Source organism: Ipomoea nil, unplaced genomic scaffold, assembly GCF_001879475.1.
Source record: "Ipomoea nil cultivar Tokyo-kokei standard unplaced genomic scaffold, Asagao_1.1 scaffold3192, whole genome shotgun sequence".
Taxonomy (NCBI): domain Eukaryota; kingdom Viridiplantae; phylum Streptophyta; class Magnoliopsida; order Solanales; family Convolvulaceae; genus Ipomoea; species Ipomoea nil.
The window spans coordinates 752432-774047 of NW_017619620.1; the positions used below are offsets into that span (position 1 = coordinate 752432).

Here is a 21616-nt window from a genome sequence, read left to right on the forward strand (position 1 = left end):
CTTCTTGAGAGTATCCTTTTGCAACGAGCCTTGCTTTATTCCTAACAATCACGCCTTCTTCGTTTGCTTTGTTCCGGAAGACCCATTTGCTTCCTACAACATTGTGGTTCGCCGGTCTTGGAACAAGTTCCCAAACATCGTTTCTTTTGAATTGATCGAGCTCTTCTTGCATAGCATTTATCCAATCTGGATCATTTAGAGCTTCGTCAACTTCTTTTGGTTCAATTTGAGATAGATAACACGTGAACAATGCTTCCATGGTAGATGATCTTGTTTTCACGCCTTCATGAATATTCCTAATAATTAATTTTGGAGGGTGATTTTTGAGCCATCTTAAATCTGGTTGAAATGGGTGCATGGTACTGGGTGGATCCATTTGTTGTGAACTAGCAGTGTTGGTTCGAATTTCCTCAATTAATTTTTCTTGAATTTGATTACCAACTTCACATGCAACTTGATCACTAATTGGATCTCCAACCCGTACTGCATTCTCATTTCCACGTGCGGCATCACCTCCAAAACTATTATTAAAAGAATTTCCATCTTCTTCTGGATGAGGGATGGGATTTTCTAGAGAATTAATTTCCAACTCATCCATTCCCTGCAAAACATCATCTTCACACATATCATTAATATCACAAAAATCAATATGACACTTGTTACCATTTTGTTTGAATTCTTCGCCCAGAGCATCATTTTTGATCTGTGATTTTTCATCAAATACCACGTGTATGGATTCTTCAACCACCATTGATCTTTTATTCAAAACTCTGAACGCCTTGCTGGTAGTCGAATATCCTAGAAAAATTCCTTCATCTGCATGCTCATCAAAAGCTTTTAGATGCAATTTATCATTAATATGAATAAAACATTTGCATCCAAAAATATGAAAATAACCAATATTTTTTTCTCCCTTTATATAGCTCGTATGGCGTCTTCTTGTACTGCTTATGGATCATGCTTTGATTTTGTGTGTAGCAAGCAGTGTTGATAGCTTCCGCCCAATATCGTTTCGGGAGACCGGCAGCACTAATCATCACTCCTGCGGCTCCTTTGAGCGTCCGATTTCTTCTTTCGACAACACCGTTTTGTTGCGGTGTTCTTGCGGCAGATAATTGATGAGAAATTCCATGTGAATTGCAAAAAGCTTGTATAACTCCATTCACGAACTCGGTTCCGCGATCCGTTCGTATTTTTGATATTTGCAATTCTTTCTCATTTTGTAGTTGCTTCAACAGCTTCGGTAGAACTTGCTCAACTTTATTTTTCTTCTTGAGAAACACGGTCCAAGTGTACCTGGAAAAATCATCAACAACAACGAGAGTATATTTCTTACCACTTACACTTATTGGATCAACCGGTCCAAATAAGTCCATACGTAGTAAGCTTAGCGGTCTTTACGTTGACTCGTGTGTCTTTGATTTGAATGATGATTTGATTTGCTTTCCGCGTTGGCATGCATCACACACTTGATCCTTCTTGAAAATAATATCTGGCAAGCCTTCTACTAGATTCTTCTTTGCAAGCTGATTGATAGTCTTGAAGTTTAAGTGGTTGAGCTTTCTGTGCCATTCCCAATTAGCTTCATTCGAATTTCTGGCCATTAAGCACACTGAATCTTTGCTTGTACTCCAATCAACAATATACATGTTCTTTCGTCTTTTTCCAGATAGAACAATCTCATTTGTGAGCTCATTTTTGATTAGGCAATTATCTTTAGAAAATTCTACAAGATAGCCTTTATCACAAAATTGACTAGTGCTCAACAAATTAAATTTTAAGCCTTCAACGAAAGAGACATCCTCAATCTTTAATCCATTTTTCTTGATTGTGCCAACTCCTTTTGTGATTCCATAATTTTGATTTCCACCGAATATAACTTTTGGTCCATCGATTTCTTTGAAATTCACTAGATATGATTTATTTCTAGTCATGTGGCGTGAGCAACCACTATCGATGTACCAAACATCCTGCAAAAAAGATTAATTAACTTTAGGTACCCATATTTGCTTGGGTCCTTTACTGTTAGTGATTTTAGGTAACCAAACCCACCTAGGTCTTATTGAATTAAGATGAGGCGATTTGTAACCATTTGAGACACGATAATCATAACTCACTTTTGAAAACATTTTTGGTGCGCATGCCGGATTTTGAAAAACACTTTTATATTTTGGCACCTGGGAAGAGAATGGTTGCTTTGGTCTATAAAAAGCATTACATCTATTGCACAACCAATCTTTTTGAGTTGGATAAAATTTCCCAACTTTATTTCTAGAAAAGCTTCCCTCTTTTCTATGAAATCTTTTTGCACTTGACTCTTTGGCATATCTTTGCTTGAAGAATTTTTGTTGCTTTGCCGTAGTATGGAATTGTTTCGGCCTTTCAACATTTAACTTTGCTTTTGTTTGATAGCCAAGTCCTTGTCTCATTGTGCTATTCTGACTTTTAACAAATTTTACCACTTGAACTTTATTATTTAAAGTAGCAGTAGAATTAGTCAGATTTTGAGGGGTTTGAGAACATGTGGAGTTATAACCGATTCCGGTTCTATCTCCTGATGGCTTTTGCATGCTCACCATTTTATCTATTATTTTAGACGAATTAGTGAACGTAACAATAGTTGCCCGAAGGTTATGTTCTCTAACCTCTCTTGCTTTACAGTCTTCTTGAAGATGAATATTTTCATTCTTCAATTTACTCACTTCAAGTAAAGCATCTTGCAATTTTTTATTCACTTCTTCTTTTTCAAGAATTAGAACATTATTGCCCTTCTCTTGAGTTGAGGATGAGTGAGCATGATCTCTTGACATTCTCGCATTAGATTGTCAATAGATTCACGAGAAAAAGAAGAATTATCAGAATTGAAAGAATTAGATGTTACCTCTTCTTCCTCTGCTTCAAGAGCCATAAAACAATCTTCACTTGTACTCAACTCAATTGATTTGCATACTAGCGCCGTATCATCATCCGAACATGAACTTTCATCGCTTGATGATGAATCCTCCGAATCATCATTTTCGTTTGGTTCGTTGCTAACGAGAGCTTTTCTTTTGTTGCGCTTGAACCTTTTTGCTTTTGGATTTGTTCGGCGTAGATTCAACATTTTTGCCTTGATACTTGCTAACAATCGGATATGGACAATTTATTTTAAAATGTCCGGGTTTGCGGCAATTGTAGCATAAATCCTTATTTTCTTCGACTTTTTTCTTCTTGTGATATGCGAGAGACGAATTTTCCACGAGCAGAATTTTTGTTGTCTCCTTTTCGCATAAACCTTCTAAACTCTTTAACAAAAAGAGCAAACTGTTCGTTAGTCATAAAATCAACATTATTTTCTACTGACCTGGAGGTTGACGGTTGTTCGACCATTAGAGCAGCATTTCGAACTTCGTGAACATCATCATCTTTGGCCTTCATTTCGAACTCATATGCTTTTAGATCACTAAATAATTTGTCTGTTGACAACATTCTTAGATCTCGGTGATCGTGCATAGCCGTAACCTTCATATCCCATGCAGATGGTGAGCCTCGTAGGATTTTGAGATTAATTTCTTTTTGGCTAATATTTTTGCCAAGATCACTAATCTCTCCAAGAACTTTGATCATTCAAGCTTCCATGTCTGCAACACTTTCATTTGAGAGCATTTTGAAATCTTCAAATTTCTTCATGGCGATTGTGAGCTTATTGTCTTTTTCTTGTTCATCTCCTTCGCCAATCTTGATGAGAGTTTCCCATATTTCTTTAGCAGTAGCACACTTTCGGATCTTCAGAAATATTGTATCATCAACGGTTTTGAATAAAATATCCTTGGCAATATTGTCAAGATTATTCCGCGTTCTATCATCCGATGTCCATTCCGGTTTAGGCTTTTGTACGTACTGTGGAGCATCTGGGGATATAACAAACGCCGTATTGACTTTTAATATTTCGATAGGGCCAGTGGAAATAACTTCCCACATTTCATCGTGTAAAGCCGATAAGTGTACCTGCATACGAACTTTCCAATCATCAAATTTATCAAGTGAAAATAATAGATTTTGAGCTAAATCTTTCTTCATCATCATCACGAGAGATATGAAAGATTAATCCAATCACACACTTTGTATAATGGATCAGCCTAGCAGTAAAAAATAGTTAACCCAGTTGGGCGTCGTGTTTTAATACCAAAGGTTGGTATAATCTGACTCAAATAGGCTACAGGCTCTGATACCAATTGTTGGTCCCAAAAGAGGTAAGGTGAAAGTCTAGAGGGGGGGGGGTTAATAGACTTTCAAACTTTTTCGCACAACACAACAATTGCTAAGCCATAGATAAACCAAAACTCTTAACTAGATTGTTAGAGTATGGTCCACAGCGGAATTAAATAAAGATAAAGTGTGTGTGAAATTGTGTGAGCAGTATATCTCGTGTAGAGCAATTAATTAAAGAGCACTAAGTAAAGAAAGCAGTAAAGAACACAAGACAATTATAGTGGTTCGCGAGGTGGTGTAATCCTCCTACTCCACTTGCTCTTATCTCCAAGAGCAATTCACTATATCCACCACTTCTTGGTTCCAAGATACAATGAATTTCCGTGATCTAGTGCTTTGATCACAAAGCCCGCACTAATCACGCCCAGTGACACTACACTGCTGCTTCGGGTTTCACGTCGCCGCGCTACTATCCCAGGATTTCACGACTCCGCGTTACTTTTCCCCCCGTCTTCCACACTCCGGTAGAAACGTATCCCGTGATCTAGTGCTTTGATCACATAGCCCGCACTAATCACGCCCAGTGCCTCCGACACTGCTGCTTCGGATCTCACAGCTCCGTGTGACAATCCAGGATTTCACAGCTCCGTGCTACTTTCCTCCCTTTTCTTGTTTTGCTCCAAAACAAGTGTTGTCTTGCTTCCAACCTCAAGACTCTGTAGTTGATCTTCAATGATGCGCAGGTCTCTTTGATGAAGATAAACACTCTGGAATGATTTCTCTTGAATGATCTGAGTGTTTTCTCTCTTTGATTGTATCAAGTAAAACACTTGACTTTTATGCTCTGTTTTGCTCTGTTTAAGAACTCTCAGAATATTTTTCTCTTGAAGCTCTCTGAGTTCTTTTTCTTTTCTCACCTCTCACTTGAAGATTTTTGGTATGCTCTGTACCAAATGAGATTTTTGCTCTATGCTCTTTTAAGCTCTTTGCTCGTATTTTCTGCTCTTGAGTTTATGAGTTCGTTCCCCTTGATGAGTTCGTATTTTATGCTCTTTTGCTCTTATCTTCAAGTCTTCATATCTTCATCATTTTATAGCTGGTAATGAGGATCTGTCCGTTGGAAAGAGACGATCTCATTTTTGAAATCTTGTATCTTTTTTTTGTCAGAGATCTTATCTTATCTTCTGCAAAGATGTCAGAAAGGATAAGCTAGCCGTTTGAGAGCTTCAACTTCATGCGAATGGTTTCCCAAACTTCATCTGATATTCCTCTGGTTTTACGTTGAGTGAGAATATCTGGGTGTAGAACGGCTTCTCTGATTAGCTCTGAAGTGGTCCTTGTATCTTTGGGATTTTAAAAATGTTCTTTAATTTAATCCCATACTAGTTAAACTAGTATTTTTCCTTGTGAGAATATTTTCACTATAAGTTCATCTTCATCTTCTTCATTCTCACGTTCTCACGTCTGGGTGTTCTCAGGCTTCAAACTGGCTTTGAACTTCCTCCCAATTTGAATTTCTCCTTTTTAATTGACACCCAATTGCAATTGACTTGTAATTGGCACCCAATTTGAATTTCTCCTTTGTAATTGGCTCCCAATTGACTTTGACTTGTAATTGGCACCCAATTTGAATTTCTCCTTTGTAATTGGCTCCCAATTCTCCTGGTATTGAATTTTATCTCAATTCTCCTGGTATTGAATTTTATCTCAATTCAATTTGATCTCCATGTCTTCTTTGAATCGGTCCCCAACTTGAAATTGCATCCCATACTACAACCAGCTCTCAATTTCAATTGCTATGAAATCGGCTCCCAATTTCAATTTCATTTCTCTGAAACTAGCTCTCAATTTCAATTGCTATGAAATCGGCTCCCAATTCCTTTGAATTGGCACCCAAGTGCAATTGCTTCTCAATTGCCACCCAATTCCTTTGAATTGGCTCCCAAGTGCAATTGCGCGCCCAACTCTATCAGACTTAATTAATTTTGGCTTCTCAAATTTTACCTTGTAAAATTATTGATGGTGAGATTCAAACTTGAGCCATTTCGCATAATACATCAGGCATCTTCCACTTCATCCGTACAGCTTATTGGTTAAATCTTCAATCACATTTGATGTACTCCTTTCTTTCCATAGATGCTTGATCTCCAAGTCATATTCATGCAATCTTCAAAACTTAATTTTCTTTCACGAAAATTCTTCTGGGATATTTCTTTGAGTAGCTTTGACGTGATTTTCATATCATTCAACTTCTTATTCAATTTGTTATTTTCTCCAGACAAATTCTTGATTTTCGGCTTGATATCTTCTTCTTCTATTTTTCATGCATCTTCATCTGTTTTTCTCTTTTGCAATATAAATAATTTCCCGATCATGGTCTAAGGCTCTACTAGACCTATGAAATAAAATTGGGGGATCTACAAATACATATTTGGCATATCAAAACCATTACACTTTATTCCTAACAGAATGATTTTCCTTATTGAATATAGTGAGCATTGAATGATCATTCAATAGCTCTGCGTTATTTATCGAGCCATTCATTTCGGCTTTGACTAAGTAACGCATATGAAAGTTGCTAAGAATATATTCCATAGATAATCGTGCACCTTTCATTAGACATGGCAACTCAACAAAGGATTAACTTTATTTGCAATGACCGTAGAGAGTCATTAATCATACATGATAAAAATCGAAAGGTGACTTTAGGACATAGATAAGCTTTAATCAAAAAATTAATATTTCTTCTCTTTTCCCTTCTTCGTCTTGCTGGTTTCACCCTTGTGCTTCATAGATACCTTCTTTGTTGCAGACGAATTTGGGTAGGATGATCCAACAGAGGATTTCATTTCATCATCAGATTCACCTTCAACGTATCCTATAAGTTCGGTTTTGCAATCATAAGTTCGATAGAAGGCTTGGAGATCCTTGTCCATAGTAGGGTTATTCCAGATTTCCAAGGGCATGAATCCCTTTTTAACTATCAGATGGGGTTCCTCATTTGGATCAAATGATCTGGCATCTTCTTCGGATAGTCGCTTGATGAGTTCATCATGGTCCTCGCGATCTGAGTCAGAGGAGACATCTATTGGGGCACGTGGGCTATTGCTAGGATAAGGATCGCCTTGTTCTTCTCTCACAAGACGAGCTTTTTCTCTGATTTTCTTTGTTGCACCCCTGGTAATTAGTGCCTTAGAAGCCATTGTTGAGGGGTTTGAGATAATTGTTAAAGTAGAACCAATGACTCCCTTTTATAGCTATACATGTGAGATAGATAATCAATGTATGTACATTGATTTTAACCAGGTGCGAATAACCAAGCATCGATTTCCGTGATTTTTGAAACCGATGAGAGTCTGTGCATTGATGAGCATCAAATTCCGCACAACTTTCAAATTCAAATTTGAAACTTTTTGCGAGATAGCAAATTGGCAATGAATTCATGTTTGACCGGAATAGCAACGTTCTGATGTTTTAATATCATGGTCAAGATGATAATTATTGCTGACATCGAGAACAGTAAACTTTATTAAAGAGAACACGAGAACAAGTGACCATGCCTTTCATACAAAATAAACATTAGAAATTCAAAGAAAACGATAAGGCATGTGAAGCTCCAGACGGGTTGACTCATTAGTCAAATCAGGCAAGCTAGCCATCTTTGCATATTCGTCCAGTTCCTCTAAGGAGAGGGTGGGCTCAGGCAATTTGTTTGATGACTGAGAGTGAACATGAGTGAAATCTTCATAAGATTTTTCTTTCATTTGAGGAGCTTCAGGAACGAGATACCAACGAAAGAGTGGTGGATTGGATGAGTGCTTGTGTGCATGTTTCATCATCCTTTCGTGTGCCAACTTTTTGGCTTGTTCCTGATGGAAGGCTCTCTTGGTCTGATATTCTTTGACAGTGTTGTCTAGAATTTCTTTGTCTTTTATGTTAGCTGAGCTTGGCATAGGGTATGTGACATTCACCCTTTCACCATCTTCTTCCAATTTTATAATAGTGTCATTGGTAACTTTGCTTGCTTCCAAGAGATGGTGGTTTAGCCGAATTGCTCACTTTTCAGCTTCGTACATCTTTTCTTTGCCCTTGTCCCGATTCATACCTGCAAATAATACTTACTAAAGCACAAATAATGTGAGTATACTTTGTTGAAGAAGGCAGCAATTTATAGTTGCAAGGGTTGCGTGTGGATATGTTTAAAAGATTTTGGATGAAAGAGCCAACTCTCTTTTCGGGAATCTTTCAGAAGCTTTATGGCACAACTTTTCATACGAGACAAAGATCAAATATTATCATAGACAAAGGAACATAAGTCTTTATTTATGAGATTTGCAACATAAGCACATCTTAGTGTTGAGACTTAAGATGGTTCTTTTAGTACTTCTTCTTTTTGCTGCTAGCTGTAGATTTAAGTGGGGAGGGCATTTTTGGAGGAATACTCGATGGTGAGTAGTCGAAACTATCACTCCTGTCTAGCACGTTATCCACATCAGCATATCCTATTGTATTGCCAACAGAGTGAAATGATTCATGTGATTCGTGTTCCGTTTGGTCACGAAGGAGGTTTTGCAAGTTTTGCGAATTTGCTATCACTTTGTTCAGAGCACCCTCATTTTCTTCCTTTTCGAGAGGACCACAGAATATTTCGGTTTTATCTTGCTTCTTGTTTTCTGTAAGTGTCGTCTTCTCTTCGTGATTTGTACTCATACCTGTGGACATGGATTACTCAAACAAAATTTATTAGAATAAGTAGTTAGTATGAGCTTATAGAACCACACATTTGTCCTTTTTATAGCCCGAAGGGATGTGCTTTTGCGTGTTATAGTAGATAACATGCTTCCTTTTTAACTTCCCGAGATCTGCTTTACGGAATCATTTCAGGAATCTCTGGATCACGATCTTATTAACACGCCAACAAGTTATGTCAACTCAATCATTCCAATTTCGTGTCGAAGTGAGGCAAATCTATTTTCACATAATGGTTTAGTGAGAATATCTGCCAGTTGATCCTCAGAAGAGATATGTTCTTTCTTTCAACATGATCATGGATAAAGTGATACTTGATATCAATATGCTTTGTACGAGAGTGCAATACAGGATTGTGCGTAATTGCAATTACACTTGTGTTGTCACACTTTATTTGCACTTCTCGTGCTATTACACCATAGTCTTTTAATTGGTGAATCATCCATAGGATTTGTGCACAACAACTGCCAGCCGCAATGTATTCGGCTTCAGCAGAACTAGTTGCAATAGAGTTTTGCTTCTTGCTAAACCAAGACACGAGTCTTCCCCCTAGGAACTGGCAGGTTCCTGAGGTACTCTAGCGATCAATTCTGCATCCAGCAAAATCGACATCTGAATAGCCAACAAGATCAAAAGAGTTTCCTTTTGGGTACCAAAGTCCTACACTCTGGGTTCCCTTAAGGTATCTTAAGATCTTCTTAGCAGCACTTAGGTGACTTTCTTTCGGTTTAGATTGAAATCGTGCACATACACCAACTGCGAAAGAAATATCGGGCTTACTGGCTGTGAGGTAGAGAAGAGATCCGATAATACCACGAAAGTTCTTTTGATCAACATCTTTCCCTTCGTTATCAACATCCATTCTCAATGATGTACTCATGGGAATTTTGACTAAGGACTTTCCATCAATTCCAAATTTGCCAATTAAGTCCTTTGTATATTTTGCTTGATTGATGAATATCCCTTCTGGACATTGTTTAACTTGCAAGCCAAGAAAGTAGTTCAATTCTCCCATCATGCTCATTTCGAATTTTCCTTGCATGAGATTTGAGAATTTCTCACATAAGTCTGGGTTCGTGCTGCCAAAAATGATGTCATCAACATAGATTTGAACTAGCAAAATATGATCATCATTCTTGATCCGAAAGAGCGTTTTATCAATAGTTCCTTTTGTGAAACCACAATTGATAAGGAAGTAAGAGAGTGTATCATACCAAGCTCTTGGAGCTTGTTTTAAGCCATATAAGGCCTTTTTGAGATGATAGACTTTTTCTTGTCCGCAATCAATCGCGAAACCAGGTGGTTGTTCAACATATACTTCTTCCTCAAGAAGACCATTCAGGAATGCACTTTTGACATCCATCTGGTAGACTTTGAGATCTTTATATGCTGCATAGGCAAGGAACATTTGTATCGCTTCAAGTCTGGCTACAGGGGCGAAGGTTTCATCAAAATCAATGCCTTCTTTTTGGCAGTAGCCTTTAGCAACAAGACGAGCTTTGTTCCTAACAATGAGACCATTTTCACTCATTTTGTTTCTGAATACCCATTTGGTTCCAATGACATTTTGATGTGTAGGTCTCGGAACTAATTCCCATACATTATTTTGTTCGAATTGGTGAAGTTCCTCTTGCATGGCTATGACCCAATCTGAGTCGCTTAGTGCTTCTTCAATAGATTTTGGTTTTATTTGTGATAGAAAACATGCCATCATATTTTCGTGCAATGAAGCTCTCGTCCTTACTCCTTCTTGTACATCTCCAATGACTTGATCAGGAGGGTGGTCTCTCAGCCATCTTAGATCTGGTTCAAAAGGTGGTTGTTGCTGCTGATAATTCATTTCAGGAATATATGGTAGGTTAATGTATATCATTGGTTCTGAGGGAGGTTGAACATTTGTGTTAGTGACTCGTGTTTCTTCAACATTTTGAGCGCTGGATTCGGAATTCGTAGACTTCGGTTGATATTTTGTGAAGGATGGGAGGTGATCTTCGAAGTCTGAATCTTCGTCATCAATGATTACATTTTCTCGAGAGGTTGAGCCTTGACCAGTTGTTTTGTCCATCTCATCAGGAACTTTCTCAGATTTATCATCAAATTTAACGTGTATGGATTCTTCTATGACCATTGTTCTTTTATTGAGAACTCTGTATGCTTTACTAACCGAAGAATACCCCATAAATAATCCTTCATCAGCTCTTTCGTCAAAGGCTCTTAGATGAGTCTTCCCGTTGTTATGAATAAAGCACCTGCAACTAAAGATATGAAAGTAACTAATAACTGGTTTCTTACCTTTCCACAATTCATATGGAGTGAGATTGTGAGCTTTGTTGATCAGGGATCGATTTTGTGTGTAGCAAGCTGTGTTGATGGCTTCGGCCCAAAAACGTTTTGGCAGTCCTGAGTGTGCTATCATCGTTCGTGCTGCTTCTTTCAAGGTTCTGTTTCTTCTTTCGGCAACACCATTTTGTTGTGGTGTTCTTGCTTCCGAAAGTTGATGAAATATGCCGTGTTGTCCACAGAAATCCTTTATGACTTTGTTAACAAATTCAGTTCCCTGATCTGATCTAATCCTTATGATGTTGATTTCCTTCTCTGTTTGGAGTTGTCTCAGAAGATTAGGTAGAACAATTTCTGTTTCATTTTTCTTCTTCAGGAACAGTGCCCATGTATACTTCATGTGATCATCTACCACAACCAGTGTGTATTTTCGTCCACTGAGACTTGCGGGGTCAACTGGTCCAAAAAGGTCCATATGTAACAAACTTAATGGTTGAGAGTTTGTGTATGATACTTTGGATTTGAAGGATGATTTTATTTGCTTTCCTTTTTGACACGCTTCACAGATCTTATCTTTAACATACGTAGCTTTGGGTAGGCTTTCTACTAGATCTTTCTTTGCAAGCTTGTTGATGGTCTTTATATTCAGATGGCTCAGCTTGTTGTGCCATTCCCAGCATAACTCTGCATTGCTTTTGGCTACAAGACAAACATTAGCATTAAAAGAGTTCCAAGTGATAACGTACATGTTTTTCTTTCGTTTTGCTGAGAGAACAATTTCGCCATCTCTCGTGCTGACGATATTGCATGTCTTTGGAGAATTCTACGTTATATCCTTTGTCGCAAAACTGACTTGTGCTTAGCAGATTGAATTTCAATCCTTCTATGTAGGAGACATTTTGAATTGTTATGCCGTTTCTGATGACATCTCCCATTCCGCAGGTTTTTGCACTTGTTTCTCCTCCAAATATTACTTTTGGGCCATCAATTTCCCTAAAGTTGCTCAAAATTGTTTTGTCACCAGTCATATGTCTTGAGCATCCACTGTCTACATACCATATGACTTGTTTTTCCTGCAAGAAAGATTATGCATTTTTAGGTACCACTTGGGTTACGGGTCCTTCGGGGTTAGAGGTCAACTTTGGGATCCAAGCAAACCTAGAGTAACCTCTACTCATTCTCGGTCCCTTGTACCCGTTAAAGCCACGATAATCGTAGAAGATTTTTGAAAAGGTTTTGTTCTTATATCGTTCTTGAAAATAATCAGCAGGAGGATTATGATACTGCTTGGAATAATTGGTTTGTTTATGCAGATGTATCTTGTAGAATTGCTCTTTTGACAGAGGTTCGGGATAATCAAACCAATCTTCCTCGGTTGGTCCACTCCATCCATTGCCTGTCCTCAGTCTTCTGAATGACCTCTCGGCATGTCTGATATGTCAATTTCCTTGTGGAGGATTTTTAGGACGATTTTACCTCTGATTAACATTCGGTTTTGTCCTTGATTGATCATTTCTTGTGGGCTAACCTTTCTTTTGATATAGATTAACTCTATTTCTGTTTGGTCCATTCCATTTGGCATTTTTGTGCCTAGGATTGCCTTTCAAGGAATTTTCATTTCTTGGATCCACAATACGTTGTACAGCCGTTCCCTTAGGCTGGCTTGTTGAATGTGGTATTTCACCATTGTTAATTTCGGTCATTGGCTCAGACATTTGAGTGGGACCTTGAACAAACGCAGATGTAAAACTTTCACGGGTGTAAACATTAGTGGGTTTATTTAAGGTTACATGTGAAGAGGAGCCGATGTCATAACCAATTCCGGTTCTTTCCCCAGGCGGTTTTGAACCATTTACCATTCGGTCCATCAGCTTGGACGAATTATTAAATGATTTAAGAACTTCACGCAAATGTTGCTCCCGCTTTTCTCTTTCTGTACACTGCTCTTTGAGAGATAGAATTTGCTTTTCGAGTTGATCCTTTACAATGGCTAGCTTTACGTTCTCAATTCGAACTCGCCTTAGCTCATTGTGGCTGATCAATAGTCGAGAATTTTCCTCTTTCAATTCTGAGTATGTGCTATTTATGATAGCAAATCTCCTCATCATATCGCTGACAGATTCATTGGAGTTTTGATCATTTGATGAGTTTGTTTCTAACGAAAGAAAGGAGGAGGATTGAGAGTCTACCTCTTCATCTTGTGCCATAAGACACATTTCGCTTGATTCTTCTTCCTCGCTGAATAGACACAGCAGTCCCTTTTCTTCTTCAGCACTGTCATCGTCCGAGCTTGAGCTTGAGGAACTGCTTTTGGATTCATTGTTTTCAGTTGTTTCATTTACGACCATTGCTTTTCTCCTTCTTTCGTTTCTAGAGTTCGATGATTCTGGTTTGTCACTCCTTTTAATAGATTCGCTGATTTCTTTTGTCGTGCCGGAGTCCTGATGTTTGCTCACCATTGGATGTGGGCAATTTGCCTTAAAATGTCTAGGCTTTCGACAGTTATAGCACAGCATTTGGGAATCTACAGTATCTTGTCTTGGTGGAAGTGGAGATCTTTCGTGTTGCCTTCGGCTTGATGATCGTTGAAAATCTTGGAAGTTGTTTTTTCGCATGAATCTTTTCATTTTTCTAATAAACATGGCATATTGCTCGTCAGATAAAAAATTTGAAGAGTTAGAGGTTGACCTGTTTGACGATGAGGGCTGTTGGTTGGCTACCAAAGCCACGTTTCTGATCTCGGGTTCTTCCAACTCCTTTGGTTCATGCTCAAACTCATAAGCTTTCAGATCACTGAAGATTTTGCTTGTGCTCGTGGTTTTCATATCGCGATGATCTCTCATTGCGGTGACTTTCATGTCCCAAGATTTCGGGAGACCTCGAAGAATTTTCAAATTCTTCTCCTTTTCCGTGAGCTCTTTTCCGAGGTCTGAAAGATCACCTAGAAGCTTGGTGAATCTGAGCTCCATGTCGGTGGTAGCTTCATTTGGCATCATCTTGAAGTCTTCAAACTTTTTCATGGCAACAGTGAGTTTGTTGTCCTTTTCTTGCACATCTCCTTCTCCCAAGTTCATAAGAACGTTCCAGATTTCGATTGCTGTTTTGCATTTGCGAACTAGCGGAAACAATGAATCGTCCAGAGATTTGTAGAGTATATCTGTAACACTCCGAAATTTTGAAACTTTTAAAGCTTATATAATAAAAGGTGAATTCTCATTAAATCCCAAAATTAACATAAGAGTGCGGGGTGCTATGCCACATCTGAGCTGGAAAACTCAGATGCACAGGCTAAACTAACTAAACAACCTCAAAGCAATGTCAATACATAATCATGGCACGCAGGCCGAAAGGGAAACTAACTAGTCTACGCTCCGGATCTCTAGCGCGCTCCGGTGTCTACTCATCTGTGCCTGAAAGCGAAATATATCTGTTTCAGCTAATGATGCTGGTAACCCACTCCAACGCGTTGAAATACAATATAGGTAGATATTTATATATAGATATATGAAAACCATTTTGAAGCAGGAAGAGATATACTTAGGGGACTCTAGCTTTAAAATCAGGGATAGACTCAGCAAGTAGGGGTAAGCACATTCAATCATGTTAAACAGTTATATAGAGACAACATCATAATGAACATATTTTTAAGGTCACAGTTTACTTTCAAATCATCCACATCATTATTCAATCATCATTCATTCGTCATTCAAGTCATCATTCAAATCATCATTCAAATCACATAAGCACACTTTGGTGGCGCCACGGGACCAATCGCATGCCCCGAACATGCGGGTTAGTGCGTATAGCACTAACATGGCCCCGCAGCACCCTACCTCATACCGCAGCATGAAGGGGTTGATCGCAACCAACCGTACAGACTGCCAAAAGCTTGACGGCGGATCACATCCCTACACACCGCTGACGCGCTCAGTCGGTGGACTGTGATCCTCTTATGGGACTACGACCCTACACATCGTTGATGAGCACAGTCGGTGGATCGTAGTGAATCAAGCCCTACACACCGCTGAGGGACTCAGTCGGTGGGCGGAGATCCTCGGAGACTACGACCCTACACACCGCTGGCCCTTCACTCGGTGGATCGTAGCCAACCATAGCCCTACACACCGCCTGATCACTCATTCGGTGGGTTATGGTCTTCCTCAGGCTGGTGGCCCTACACACCGCTGGCGCGTCCAGTCGGTGGATCATCCGCACACGAGGCCCGTGGGCTGTAGCCCAAGAAGTGAATCACTGACCGCATCCAGGAAAATGAACCGCAGCTCATGTACAACGTTTGATCGCAACCAAATAGTGGATCGCAGCCCTATATAATATTTATATACCTGACTGATCGCAACTGGCCTGGTTAATAGTTGGTATGGTTCTCAACCCATCCAACTGCCCGGAGACGTATAAATAAACTTACGTGTGATCATTCACATACTAAGAGTAGTCCTAAGGGGTTCATGCATTCTTCTCCTAGGCCAATGGGTTACCGATTCACTAGCATGCAATTCCTAAGACTCCTTTATCCTACGAATGGTACCCGAAACATCAAACTAGACTCAGGCACGACAAACGGGGTCCGTTGGGATACCACGGGGAATGGGGAACATCAAACGGGGAAGCCGAGGACTCGGGGCGGGTAACGGACCAGCGGGTAGCCGGTGGGTGGGAGTCACCCGCCGGCTGCCCGCCGGTGGTGAACTTCCGGGCAGCGGGTGGCCGGCGGGCAAACGCCTGCCCGCTGCCTGGCGGTAAATCTCGGGCAGCGGGTAGGTGGCGGGTACCCCTACCCCTACCTACCCCCCACTGACTCTTTAACTCAATAAACGTCCCGGGATATTTTGTGGAACCCGAAACCATGCTTAGACACTTTTAAACGCAATTAATGACAGCACATAGACAATTAATGGATCGAAAGCAAGAATCATATTGAACACATCCTAACATGACTTCTAGACACGAACAACACCCGAACATGCCAATTCCCACCCAAATATAAATCAAGAACATCACAATACAAATTCCCAAACCAACCTAGGGCTCTAATCCCATCCAATTCATCAAAATCATATTTTATTTCTATCATCAAGAAACATCAAGATTTCATCAAGAATCATCACATAATTATCAAGAACCTCTTTTTAATATCAAGATCAACAAGATCGCACATAAAATCATCACATCAATCAACAAGATTATATCACGATTATCATAAAGGAATTCATCAAGACACAAGCATATAAAGGGAGCCAAAGAAGAAGATTATAGCAAGGAAAATAGGTTTTGTTGAGGCATGGGTTACCTCTTAGCCTTAATTAATTTCCTTGGCTATGAAGGGTCTTTCTTTAAGATTTCTTCTTTCTTGGTTTCTCCTATGGGAATTCTTGGGAATTCTTGTGTGGTGAAAGTTATTGTGGTGTGAGTTCTAGGTGCCTCCTATGTCCCTATATATATATATATATATATCTAAGAGTCCCAATTAGGGTCTAAGTGGTATGGATTAGCTAATTCTATTTCCTATAGGACTAAGGGATTGGCTTTAGGGATAAGGGCCCATGGACTATGGTGGACCCTTCCTAATTAATTAATGAAATTTAATTCTTTCTTTTGGGTAAATGTTTAAATAATTAATTGGTTTAGGGGCCGTAACATGGGGTGTTACAATATCTCGAGCAACATTATCTAGGTTAGCTCGTGTTTTCTCATCAGAGTTGAGTTGAGCCTTTGGTTTCGCTATCATGGGTTCTGCACCCTCTCCTTGTGCAGCAGCATTGGTATTCACCAGCATCACTGTGATGGGTCCTGTGCATATAACATCCCACATTTCATCATGGATCGCCGAGAGATGTGCCTGCATCCTCACTTTCCAATCATCAAATTTTGATAGATTAAAGGCAAGAGGCCTAGATCGGTTAGAATGCTCCTTTTCCATTTTCTTTTTGAAAAATTATTGCAAAGACGAAAAGATGCGGATTTTAAGATTTTATGAGAAGGGATCTACCAGGCAGTAAAGGCAAAGCTTTTACCGTTCAAGGTAACTGCTCTGATACCACTTGTTGGTCCCGGTAGGGTCGAAAGGAGAGTCTAGAGGGGGGGGGGGTGAATAGACTCAATTCGTTTGTCACATATAATAACTCCTTTCGGGGTTATTTTGCAACAGATGTGTAAATAAATTTTAAGCTTCTTTGCACTGTTTGGTCTTATGAGGAACTTTCGGTTAGGGCTAATGTAATGCGATGCACGAAAGTGAATGCCGAAATGTAAAGAGACATAGACAAGAGAGTTTTTATAGTGGTTCGACCAACTGTGCCTACTCCACTCTTCTTCCACAACTTGTGGAAGGTTTGCACTATCACTCCTAGTACAAATTACACCAAGATAGCTTCCTTTATCACTAAGCCGGACAGCTTCTTGAAGGTTTTTCAACTCCTCGAGTTTACTCCGCCTCTATCAACTTCTTCTTCAAAGTTGAGGGTTGGATTGAATGATCTTTGAGTTTCTCCAACACGTTGAAATCTTGATTGGCTGGTGGTTGGATGGATGATCAGCGTGTACAAAGATGCAAGATTTCTTCAAGGATGTTTGAATGAATTCAGATGAGTCTTCTTCAAATTTCACACTTTGAATCACTGGATTTCAAAAGCTTGAGAGAGTGAACTTATATATGTAGTTTTTGAGAGATTGAATTCAGTTGTTCTAAAAACCAGCACCTTCTAATGTGGAGAAGATGGGTATTTATAGGTGAGAGTAAATCCATCTATTGGAGGGAGATGGCATTTCAAACCTATGATCCAGTGGTCAATAACCGGAGAGCCTTGTGCATTTATTGTTTCATTAAATGCAGTTGTACTATATAGACGTTGGAGATAAGCACTTTTGCTTATTTTGTCTTCTAGCACTGAAAAGTAGTACCTTGGCATTTAATGCACCTTGAAAAATGTGCTCTCAAACCTTAGGAAAGTTTATTCCTAGGATGATCTTTAGATGAGACGTTTGACAACATTCTTCTTGAGTTGATAGAAGATAGGTTGTCTTGACTGTTATAAAGTTCTCTCAAACAGAACGCTTCTTTCGGCTTCTGCTTTCTGTATTCTAAGATTATCTCATCTTTCGTTGTCCAGTAGACGTAAGGTTGTGCTTCATCGGACTGTTCTTCTTTCGTTGTGAAAAACCTAACTAAGAATGAGCTTAACTCGGTTTCATGTGTTTGTCTAGCTTAACACGAATTACATGATGAGTTAAGGTACCTTTCGTCTAGAACGAAGGTAACAAGCCAAATAATAAAAAGTTAGGGGTCTACTTCTAAGTTACATTGGTATCATCAAAATCCTAATACATATGTTCCTAACAGAAAATAAAAGAAATAATGGGAGGAAAAGAAAACGAAGAAAGGAATGATTAAACACTACAATAGAGAGAAAGAAAAAAAGAAAACGGAGTGACGAAAGACGAGGGAAGAGCGCCGACAGGCACTAGGAGCTCAGACGTTCATGTTTGGGGAGCTCTTTTTAGGCGATTTTCTTCTTTAAATTCTTATTCTAGTCTCTATAATCTTGATTATTTTGCTGTTCATTCTCCAAATATGGTAGTTAGGGTTCTTGATTTCTAACTCTAATTGAGAACTTTATGAATTGATTTGTTAGACTTTGAATTTAATTATTTATTCGTTATAATATTTTATATTTTTATGATTTAATTTTTATTGAATAATTAATCCAAACACATACTTATTAATTATTCTTATGATTCATTGCTATATGATTTCTTGCTCGTTTGACTGATGAGATTTTATTTGAGTAGCAATTAGGTGCTTACGAACTTTCTAGGAAAATATAGATATGAATTGAATGTTTGCTCATTTTGGGAATGTTATTTGTGTTGGCTACAAATTCATAAAATTTAGTGAAATTGAACATTGAATCCTAAGCGTTTGTTATAAGGTTAGGTTGCCTACTAATTAGACTATCAATTAGGCTTAGTTGGCGGTGTTTGCTACTCTTAAGTAACTACTATGTGAGTTAGGGGTTAATGTGAGTTTGCGGTTAACTTAAACAAACTATTATGATGAATAAATATTTTTTGGTCAATGGTTATGTCAAATCAGTTAGAGTTAATACTTATTAGGGTTGGAAACTCGCATTTAAATTATTAATTTTGATAAAGTCTTCCTGCTAGTTTATTCTTGAATTCAATTTATTGACTTCTACTTTGTTCTTATTTTAATTAAAATCATTTATTTGCTTAGTGAAACTTTACCTAAGAAATAGTAGTTAACTCAAAACTCCCTGTAAGATTGCCATGTCTATATACTAGTTTAGTTTTATTATTTGGTGTTAAACAGCATGCATCACTACACAAGATATAGAATGTAGATTCTATCTAACTAAAAATTATTTATAGTAATGTTGAATTTCACACTAGGTGATACTTGCAATTTCACGAGGAGTCCAACATACCCTCCATATATATATATATATATATATATATATATATATAAAAGAGGGTAGCACTCATTTACCTAAATATGTAATCGGTAATTAGGAATAGCCATCAAATGTTCAGCACGAGTCACCACAAGACCAAATTCTTCAGTCATGTCCAACTCTTTGGATGACATACCATTTGGAAGTTTCCAATCAAAGCAGTGTACTAGTTGTGCTACCACTATTCGAACCACAGTGATTCCAAGTTGTAAACCAGGACAACTTCTTCTACCAGAGCCAAAAGGAATGAGTTCAAAATCACGCCCTTTATAATCTATATTACTCCCTTCGAACCTCTCTGGAATGAATTCCTCTGCATTTGCCCACACATTTTGGTCATGTCCAATTGCCCAAACATTTACCATGATTGTTGCTTTTCTAGGTATGTAAAAGCCATCAACCATGCAATCCTCTCTTGCCTCATGAGGAATAAGTAATGGCGCCACGGGATGAAGTCTAAGGGATTCTTTTGTGACCATTTCTAAATATTCTAGACTGTCTAAATCTGTCTCTTCCACCATCCTATTCAAACCAACCTTGTTGTCTAATTCCTCTTGAACTTTTTTCATTTTTTGTGGATGTTTCAAGAGTTCAGCCATCATCCAATCAATCACGGTTGCCGAAGTGTCTATTGATGCTCCAAGCAGATCCTGTGTATATATGAAATTTTTTACTTTTTTCATAACTATAGAAGATATTAAATTTGAAAACAATAGGTAGGATAAATGAATAAATTATTACCAATAAAGTAGTTTTGACATGTTCGCGACTGAGCTGAAATTCAGTTTCCCCTGACTTCATGATGGACAACATAATATCAACAAAATCCTTTGTTTCACTATTGCTTCCCCTCTGTTCATGGTCATCAATGATCCTCTCAAGGAACCGATCAAAGGTTTTCGCAATGGCCTTCATTTTTCTAGTGAATCCTTGAAGGTCTAACTTACCCAAATAAGGAAAATAATTCCCAAGATTTGGTTTAACTGCTAGCTGCATACCTTCTTTAATCGCGCCTTTGAAACCCCTCTCATCAATGTCCTTAATCTCATACTTCTTCCCAAACACCATCCTGCAGGTCATGTCTGCAGCTAAGTCGGAAACTTTTGCACTCAAATCAACAGCCACACCATCCAGAGCCGCTTGCTTGAGTGACTCAATAAGACAACACAATTCTTCTCTTCTCATGGCTTGAAACGAGTTGATCTTAAGATTACTAAGCAACTGCAATGTGCACAACTTGCGCATGTTGCGCCAATAAGGCCCATATTGGCTAAAGCTCAAATTCTTTTGGTCATAAGAGATGTACTTAGCTGCTTCGTTAGGCGGTCTGCTCGCGAAAACAAGATCGTGAGTCTTGAGGAAGAGCTCTGCAGCCTGAGGAGATGAAACAACGATATTGTCAACGAACCCAAATCGCAAATGCATTATCGGACCGTACTGTTTGGCTAGCTTGTTCAAATCCTGATGGGGATTTTTACCAATCAAGTGAAGATGTCCCAAAATGGGAAGCCCTCTTGGACCTGGTGCCAATTTCTTGCCATTCATCTTCTTCATAAGGCCATGAATGAGAGACAAAGCTGCAAATACAGCAAGCGTTGTCCAAACCCATGCCATGTTGTCGTTCTATGGTTTTTCTTGAATATTGGTGTCTATAGTTAGCAAGTGGCAATGAAGAGTTATATAGTCGCCTTTCAGTCTATATACTGTGTAAGTAGTTATTAATTAATTTTATAAGGCGGCAACAAGAATGTACACTAAGAAATTGACAGCCACATATGTTATTAATTAATATTGACGGAAGCAATGAGGTAGGTTCAAATATATTCTTTCTATCCATCCATAACAGGCTTAACTTGCATGGGAGATCTCTCTGCTTGTCGCTACGTGCAGGAAACGGCAATCGTAAT

The 21616-nt window shown here is 38.7% G+C and overlaps 1 protein-coding gene across 1 annotated transcript; it reads right to left on the reverse strand.

Moving 5' to 3' along the window:
- Window positions 1-19709: 19709 nt before the first annotated feature.
- On the reverse strand, window positions 19710-21361 carry LOC109168179 (cytochrome P450 CYP736A12-like). Its single transcript, XM_019317221.1, has 2 exons — window positions 20451-21361; window positions 19710-20359 (listed from the first exon to the last, which is right to left on the reverse strand). The coding sequence occupies exons 1-2, from the start codon at window positions 21321-21323 to the stop codon at window positions 19745-19747; spliced, it is 1488 nt and encodes a 495-aa protein (XP_019172766.1). The 5' UTR covers window positions 21324-21361; the 3' UTR covers window positions 19710-19744.
- Between the last annotated feature and the right edge of the window lie 255 nt (window positions 21362-21616).

Bases quoted from the DNA above. Each gene is read 5' to 3' on its own strand.
- LOC109168179 (XM_019317221.1), bottom strand. From the start codon at position 21,323: ATGGCATGGGTTTGGACAACGCTTGCTGTATTTGCAGCTTTGTCTCTC. The intron at 20,360-20,450 runs GTAATAATTTAT...ATATATACACAG, and splicing joins ATGTCAAAACTACTTTATTG to GATCTGCTTGGAGCATCAAT.